This window comes from Aquarana catesbeiana, linkage group LG02 (genome assembly GCF_042186555.1).
Source record: "Aquarana catesbeiana isolate 2022-GZ linkage group LG02, ASM4218655v1, whole genome shotgun sequence".
Lineage (NCBI taxonomy): Eukaryota > Metazoa > Chordata > Amphibia > Anura > Ranidae > Aquarana > Aquarana catesbeiana.
Window position 1 is genome coordinate 80,339,668 of NC_133325.1, and position 8,883 is coordinate 80,348,550.

Sequence of the window (8,883 nt, forward strand, 5' to 3'; positions counted from 1 at the left end):
CTCCCCGCTGTGAGTGTGCAAGCCGTGTACTCCACTCGATCTATCATAGTGCCAAGCTCCATTCCCTGCGAGTATTGAGACGCACGGGGGCGGAGCACGGTGCCAAATTCAAAAAGTCAAAAACACAGAACACATACAGTACACTGTAATGTTACAGATTACATTACTGTATCACATTATTTCACCTCCCTTTTGTCCCTAGTGCTTTGTCCAGTGTCCTGCGTGATGTTTTATATTATAAATACTGTTCTTTCTGCCTGGAAACTGGAGATTGTCCATAGCAACCAAAAAGTGTCCCTTTACATCAAAAGCAGTTTTAGACCAGCAAGAAAACAGCTAAATTAGAATCACTTGCAGAATTGAGTGATAGTGATTTATGGGGAAATTCATCATCAAACACTGAAAGTAATGACAGCGACAATTCTGCAACTGAGCAAATTTCAGTGTTTTTGATTTGATTACATTATTGAATAATTTTTATTATACTATTATTTGTTATAATTATTTATAGTTATTTATTATATTATAATTTATGATTTTGTCTTTCAAACTTTATCATACCCGGGATGTCTACTAGACTCTTGTTTGGACAGCTTTAAGTGTGTTATTCCCAAGAATTACAGGCCTACAATATAAAACGCCAAATTTCCATGCAAAACATTGTACCCCTTTGAGCATCAAAAATCTGAAAAAATCACACCGCCAGGGAGGTTAAACTCCTTTCTGCAAAAAAAGTTTTATCCCTATTGTGGGGTCACCAGTATGGTATATATAAATTGAAATCATATCCCCTCTCAAGCGTCTCTTCTCCAGAGAGAATAAGTTCAGTGCTCGCAACCTTTCCTCATAACTAACATCCTCCAGAACCTTTATTAGCTTTGTTGCCCTTGTTTGTACTCGCTCAATTTTTAGTACATCCTTCCTGAGAAAGGATCCTGGTGCCCAGAACTGGACAGCATACTCTAGGTGCGGCCAGACGAGAGTCTTGAAGGGCGGGAGAATTATCGTTTTATCTCTGGAGTTGATCCCCTTTTTAATGCATGCCAATATTCTGTTTGCTTTGTTAGCAGCAGCTTGGCATTGCATGCCATTGCTGAGCCTATCATCTACTAGGACCCCCAGGTCCTTTTCCATCCTAGATCCCCCCAGAGGTTCTCCCCCAGTGTATAAATTGCATTCATATTTTTGCCACCCAAATGCATTATTTTATATTTTTCTACACGTGGCTCGCATTTGAGGATTGGCCGAAATCATAACAGTTAAAAAGTGTTCTAGGCATTCATCCCAGTCTTCCTCAGTCAATGATGGAATATCATCTTGTCACTTCTGAAAGAGAGAAGTCAACCTAGACCTATAAGCAGTAGTTACCCTAAGGTATAGGCAGGGGAGTTGTTTTAATTAGTTTATCAGTTAATAGCAAACTTTCTATAAGGTAAGAGTTGAAAGTTATCTGAGCAGGAAATTGTGCACCTATTGCCTGTCTCAGCTGTAAAATGTGGAATAACATGGAATTGGGTAGTTGGAAGGGGGATTTACATCCTGTGGCATGATATATTTTAGAGTCTTTATTCCATCGCTAGCCCAAAGTTGAGGGTCTGGAATATTACATAAGTGGGGGAAGTCCGAAGAGGAGTGTGTGGAGAAGAAGTGTCTTCAGGTTTATATCTTGCTCTAGCCTGTCTCTAGACCGTAAGAGTTATTTTAATGGGAGTGGTAATGGCAGGGTTAGAGCACAGGCCTCAAAAGGACAGATTGCTCAGTTCTTAGTATGATCCCAAAAGTGTAGCTTCCAAAGTTACTGCTGCATTGTCTCAGGGTAGGGCAAAGCACCAGAGCACTGTAAGCAGGACTCCAGACCAGTAATAGGTTAGAAAATTAGGGAGAGCTGGGCCACCTTCAGTTACAGGTGATTGAAGGGCAAACTTAAAACAGAAGTATGGCCAAAGCTTTTTTGGACATACTTCTCTTGTGGGTTACAGGAGTCCACTTATTTCTGCATTCCTGTGACCCTGATTCATCCAATACAGTCCAGATACAGTTCAGGCTCTGCAGGGATCCAGACTTTAAGGTAGGAACTTGGACCGGCAGCTGGCTCAGACTCTCAGCACGGCACTGAGAGCCTGTGCCAGCTGCTTCCATCCCCTCTACAGCCTGGTGCTCCAGCGAGTGCTGGATGGGCACAGCAGAAGGCTGGCTGCTCAGTAAAGACGGTGAACGCGATCGCTCAGTTTTCGGTCTTAGAACTGGGGGGGGGGGCAGCGGCAGCATTGGACAGATGCTGCAGCTGTATAGGTGAGTATGGGTGTGTTTTTTTTTTTTTTTCATTTCCCATACTTTTCCTTTAACTGATCTAGGAGTCTTTCCTGCCCATAAAAAGGAAGAAATCATTTGTCAGTTTTGCCAAAAAAGGTTTTGGTAATGGGACAGGAGTTTGTTAAAAAAAATAAAGAAATTTCAGTAGAAATTTTTTTTTTAGAAGGTTTACCGGACCTACTGGGGTTAGAGGAAGAGACTTCCATGTTGTGCATTTACGGGCAAGACGGCTTAGTAGGCGGTTAAAGTGTAAAGCAATTATTTACCCAAAGCTTTATAGTAAAGAACAAAAAGTTGTACTTATATCATAAAAAATTTATTTTATAAACATAATATATAATATATTATCATAATTTGTAAGTTAAACAAATAAATGCAAATATTGCAAAGGCAGTAGACATAAATTATTTTATAAGAGCTTTCTTTGGGCTGACCACTCTGTTGTTATTCACATTTCCACACTTCAGCCAGCTGTTGCTCTTCAGTAAACGGGTGACTCTCTTTTTAGCGGTGCTGAATTCGTACTGACGGGAAGCATCAAAGAAATAAAGTAGTTCTGAAAAGAAAAAAAAAATATTTTGTTTTATCTGTTTTTTCCCTTCTTTTTTAAAAAATGAAGCAATTTCATATTGGAGGATGAGTAACATGATCCCCCTCCACACTTAATAAAAAGTAGAGGGTAAGTGGAAATGCCCCAAAATGACTAGATTTTAGATAAGGATCTTTAACCACTTCCCTCCCGGCCTATAGCAGAATAGCGGCCGGGCGGTGCTTCCGTTATCCTGGCTGGGCATCATATGACATCCAGCAGGATAACATGCTGCCGCACGGGCCCGCGGGGGCGCGCATCGCGGCGATCGGTGGAGTGGTGTGTCAGCCTGACACACCGCTACACCTATCTTGGTAAAGAGCCTCAGGCTCTGGCTGAATGCTTTGTCTTTGCTATATTGGTTACTCCATGAAGGGAATCTGTACCCAAGTTTCTGTCTACTTTTCCCCCTCATGGGGGTTCTGTTTTGTTAAATGCATAAAAACTTAATAAAAAGATTGGAATCTAAAAAGTAGAGGGTAATCTTTTTCATGACTGGCAGTTAAATGGAGCAGAGCTGAGTATGTGCTGCTGGGAAATCATTAAAATGTGTAGAAAACAAGTGAGCTTCTCTTATGTGATCCTTTTTTGTCTGTTAAAATACACCATTAAAGTGCACAAAATCCTGATAATCCTGCAAGAAATCCAGTGAGCTTGTGGAAGCAGTGTTGTGATCCCAGAATATGAAAATATAGATAAAAATGTCCAATAAAAGAAAAGTAAGGCAGCCCGACATCTAAGGATTGGTAAGCTGAAATGTATATTTTTCTTGAGTTTCGATATACTTTAAAGTGGTTCTAAAGGCTGAAGGTTTTTAACGGTCATGCATTTTATGCATGACGGTAAAAAATCTTCTGTATGCAGCAGCCCCCCCAGGCTCCCCCAATCCTTACCTGACCTACCTCTGATCCAGTGATGTTCGTAATTGGCACGGCTGTCCCAGGACTCTCCCTCCTCATTGGTTGAGACAGCAGTGGGAGACCATTGGCTCTCACTGCTGTCAATTACAGCCAGTGAGCCAATGAGGAGAGAACAGGGGAGGGGTCGAGCTGTGGCTCTATGTATCATATAGACGCATAGAGCAGCAGCCCGGGAGCGAGCCCTCAGCATTGTCCTCAGGGCATGTAGCTTTTTCTGGGGCCATTGATCGAGGGGGAGAAGCCAGGAGCGACGGCGCGGGACCCGAAAAGAAAAGAATCAGAGCTGCTATGTGCAAAATCATTGAACAGAGCAGGTAAGTATAAATTAAAAAAAAAAACCCTGAAGCTTTATTATCACTTTAAATGGAACTTGTTGCTTTGCCCTGCATGGCTAAAAGCATGGGTTTGTTTTATGGTACACCTAATAAACAAGATCCATCATTCTTCTTGCAGAAAATGAGTTACACTCAATTGCACAAATCTTTTGTTTTCCTGCTGAGTTTTTACTTTGAGCTACAAAAAACTAAAACTTGTTTTATCATCTTGTTTTCCTGCTGAATGTTTAGAAAGACGTGTTTATTTTATTGGTCTGACTCATAAGGGGTCCCTACATAAAATACACAGTTCTACTATATTTACTTACTATCATTTTGGAAAACAGCATGAACCCTATTTCCAACACCAGGGAAGCCATCAATTATTTTCTTAGGAGTTACAGAATCCATTGTCTGCTTCTCTTCATCAAAACTGAAAAATAACAGACAGGTTAGAAGAAACGATTTTCCAACATTCGCATGAATTATTGTGAAGTTATTCATTCGCTAAGTTCCTTGAAGATGAAAATGTATTTCTTCACAATGCTTATAGATGCAGAGGTGAAGTAGTTCACCAAGTGCTTTTACTCCTTGTTTAGAATATGTAAGTACTGTAGTGTACATGATCTGGGCACGTTAATTTTAAATACTATATCATTTTATTTTATCCGTACCAAGCAACCCCAATAAAATCCCTCCATGATTTTAGATAAAAGTGTCACATAAACTGGTCTTACCTCCAGAATTTGTCATCTACAAAGAAGTAGGTCTTATCTGTGGTTTCATCATGGACTGCAGCATCAATTCTCCTAACAGTTCTGGGAAAGCCCAAGTCATAGATGCTTTTTGGTGAATCCTTTGTGACTTCATAACCATTAATAACCCAATATTTAGCACCTAATTAAAAAAAGAAAAAAAGAATATTGGGTTGACTAAAATATAATAATCCATTTATTAGCAAAAAAAAACAATACTTCATACATTCCAGAATATGCTTGGGCATGCATTGTATCCAACAGGAGCACACATAAAGATGTTATCTTCTAACAACTAAATAGATTATACTATGTCCATATAATTCCACAGAAAAATAAGAAGTACACACCTTTGAAGACAATAACCCTGTCCTTTACTTTGTATTCGTAAGCAGCTTGAATGTGATTTGGAAGGGTAGGCCAAAATGATTTGATTAAATGATGCTCGGCCAGTGAATTGGGAGAAATCTGACGCCAGAGCGTTCTAGAAAATATAAATGAGTTAAATGATTAGTTTCTCTATGCACAGCTTCACCAGATTTTGCACTCCAATTTTAGTAAATCAACTCCAGTCACTGTGGAGCACTACTAGGCAGGAATCACATAATAAACAAATATGTACTTTAAACTCATTACATTCTCATATAGAGTATATCTAAAAATAATGTAAAACTTCATAAATTCTCATTAAACTAAAAATAAAAAAAACACATTTAATTAAAGGTTAAAGCTTACTTGTTGGTGAAGAATAAAATCTCTCCGCGCAAAGTTGTCACAGCATCAAAAGTGATTGGCTGGCAGGAAGAAGGAGTGCTTGGTGGTTGTGGTTGTACTGGGACTTCTCTGGCTCCTGTAATAAAGTACCAAATGTTATGTCACAGCAACCTTCTATAACTTGTAGAGTCACCCATTCTCTTCCTAATAGAATCTGGAAGTGATTTTCTTTCTCTTACCATAGAGTGACTGAATTCCTCTAACGTCATCGTCAGGCAGGTGAAATTCACTGGGTTCAATAAAGTGGTAAGTTGGGTACATGAGGGCGCTGGGATCGTTAGAGTGAAAGAGACCCAAGGAATGACCAAATTCATGAGCAGCCACAAGGAACAAGTTATAACCTTAAATGAAAAAAATAAAAATAAAAATGGGCACTGTGAATGATTGTACTGAAGCTGTATCATATCTAAGCAGGCGGCACCATCCAATGACTTTAGTTAGCATATTCTAACTAAAGGAAAACTAGTTTTCATTATATAACTATAATCTTGCAGTGATTACAATTATATGTATATTATTGAACAGAGGGAAAAAAACCTCACCTCTAGTTCCACTAGTCCATGTTTCATCTTCATCAAAGTGAGCATCTCCTCCGATTCCATTATTTGGAGCAAAAGCATGTGCCAGAGTTCCATGTGGACCATCAAATGGCCAATAGTCATTGTGCACTGTAGAAAAACAAAATGTAAAATTTATCTCTCTGTGTGTTATAAAGATTCAGTCTGATATGGCATGACATTGACTTATGAACATACCTCGTGCTGCAAATGAGATCTCAATGTCAGCAAGACTGTCGTAAATTCGAGTAAAGTGCAAGGGGGTCACATCACTCCAAACCTGGAAGGCTCTCTGGATAGCTGTATCCACCTCAGCAGCGGGCATGTCTGGGGTGTAATTTACTATTCTAAATTAAAAAAAATAAGATTGTTCTATTATTTCAAATTATTTGTAAAGGGGGATTACCATAGAACCACCCATTGTCCTATATGATTAATGTGCTAGTTACTATCAGAATGATTTTCATATGTGTAGAGCATCCAGTATGACCAAATAAACTGTTTAATATTATGTAACATTTCAGTCTGATGGAGGCTGATGTCAGTGTGCTTTGCAGGTGTACTTGAGAGGGCCATATTCGGGAAAGAGGTTAAAGTCAATCAAAGTAGAACCAATGTTTGGTTGATCTTTGTTTTTGAGTATACTGCTGAAGAAATTTCTCCTTGTTTCTTGTCCCAGAGATACAACAGGAAGTGGGAAGGAAATCTCTTAAGCGTGGGGAGATTTCCTTCTTTGATATAACCATCTAAACAGTAGTATACATTGGAAGATTTTCCCTCTATTACTGTTCAGATATCAACTTTAAAATATTTATTGACAATGACTATCGATACAGGGAGAGTAAATCTTCCCAGCAGTGTAATAAACAACCATAAAAAAACTGACATACTAATCCTCCCATCCCAAATAAAAACCAAAAGGTTTTGGCTGGATATACATTTATGAGATAAACATTACTGAAGTTAGCTTGCAATCTACTGTCACGTTATCCTCCCGAACCCTACATATATATTACTGTCTATGAAGGTAACACAATAGAATTTTTTTTACCTGTATGTCAGGTCTCTCTTCTTCCATCCAGAGTTTCCTGGGAATATGCTGTATTCACCCACATCAACAAACCCACACCTGGGTTGCTGCATCATTTCCATAGTGTCCGAGTCAAGACTTCCCGTCACCTCCAAACCAAAGAAATTCTGCATCTCGCGTATCTTCTCTGAAAATTGACTGGTCGTTTTCTTCCTGGACTGGCGCACCCCATCTGTCTTAAGGTTATAGTATTTTTTCAAATACTCCTGTAGATTAAAAAAAAAATCTCTCTTAATTTTATCTTTATATTATTAAGGTCTTTAGAAACAAATATGGCAAATGTATAGATGAAACAGAAAGACGTCATTAAAATGGAACATCATTAAAGATTCATCCAACATCGTGCAAAAGATTGAAAATTTGTTATAATATAAATGATAGTGATTGATTCACTACTGGTGAATGTTTGGTGAAGGTCACATTCACCGCTTTGTAAATGTGTCCTTTTGTGGATTTTTTAATGTTATTCTAATGTGGTCTTAATTAAATAAATGAAATGTCCATTGGCTCTCTGTGTTATAATACGCCTCTATGAGTAAGAGTTTAAATACATAGAAAGTTTGTAAATTTTCGTCAGACTTATCTAGTAGATGTTCACTAAGGGTATATTAAAGAGGAACTCTCTCCCTTCCTCCATTTTTCCCCCCTTTTTTACCAGGGAACTACATTTTATTTGCCTAGAAAAGAAAAGCAAAAAAAATAGATGGATATTTGTGTAGCAGAGGGAGGGGGCAAGGTGGAGAGGAGGAAACATATTTTTAAGACTAAAGATCCCAGCACTACTTATCAAGAAGCACAGAGAACATTAGTAATTGTAAAAAGTATGACTTGCCCCGATCACATATACAGATTATAAGAAATACAATAGAAAGAAGGTTTTTAAACACATTGCCAAGATTTAATTGACCCCTTTCATATGAGTATAAAAAAACAGATAAGGCTATACTTTCCCTTTAATATACTCACTTCAGCAAACTTGGCGTTCTCTTCATTGTCCTGTGAAGTTTCAGCTGCAAAAGCCGAGCAGTATGCTACTGAAAGTAGCACAACGAGAAACAAGCTCTTCATTTCTGGAAGTCTTATGGTCCCTCAGGGTTCTCAATAGTTTCTGATTTCCTATGATATTCTGAGTCCCCGGCTTGTTCTTTTATACCATACCTGGAATCATGAGCCAATCTGCAGAAAGTGACTCACCATTTACAACTTCTGTCAATCACAGCAAAAAGTAAACTTCATTCTCTGACAACAAGTTATGACAAAGTGCAAACTAAGTAAAGCCCACTCTTGTGCAACATTTCTTCCTTATACATGATTAATGGTCAGGAAGAGGTTTTGTTGTGAAGCTTACAAATAGGACTTTGTGGTTATTTCTTTAAAATAATTTTCACATATTTAAAGAAGTTAAATATTAATGAATTTGATTCAAAAAATAGAAAAATTTACATAATAATCATAATAATAATAATAATACAAATTATATTTGAATTATGTTAATACTAATGAAAAACTACTACTACTACTAATATTGCTAATACTACTACTGCCACTACACCACTACCACTACTACTGCT

The 8,883-nt window shown here is 38.1% G+C and overlaps 1 protein-coding gene across 1 annotated transcript; it reads right to left on the reverse strand.

Annotated features, from left to right (window-relative positions):
* Positions 1–2,613: 2,613 nt before the first annotated feature.
* On the reverse strand, positions 2,614–8,556 carry LOC141126985 (matrix metalloproteinase-18-like). Its single transcript, XM_073613080.1, has 10 exons — positions 8,279–8,556; positions 7,274–7,518; positions 6,421–6,569; positions 6,208–6,333; positions 5,845–6,006; positions 5,627–5,741; positions 5,242–5,375; positions 4,874–5,033; positions 4,466–4,569; positions 2,614–2,869 (listed from the first exon to the last, which is right to left on the reverse strand). The coding sequence occupies exons 1-10, from the start codon at positions 8,378–8,380 to the stop codon at positions 2,718–2,720; spliced, it is 1,449 nt and encodes a 482-aa protein (XP_073469181.1). The 5' UTR covers positions 8,381–8,556; the 3' UTR covers positions 2,614–2,717.
* Between the last annotated feature and the right edge of the window lie 327 nt (positions 8,557–8,883).

Excerpts from the sequence above, each read along its gene's own strand:
- LOC141126985 (XM_073613080.1), bottom strand. The coding sequence starts at position 8,380 with ATGAAGAGCTTGTTTCTCGTTGTGCTACTTTCAGTAGCATACTGCTCG. Across the intron at positions 6,570-7,273 it reads AAGAGAGACCTGACATACAG|AATAGTAAATTACACCCCAG; the intron begins GTAAAAAAAATT and ends TTTTTAATTTAG. Across the intron at positions 2,870-4,465 it reads TGCTGTTTTCCAAAATGATA|AACTACTTTATTTCTTTGAT; the intron begins GTAAGTAAATAT and ends TTTTCTTTTCAG.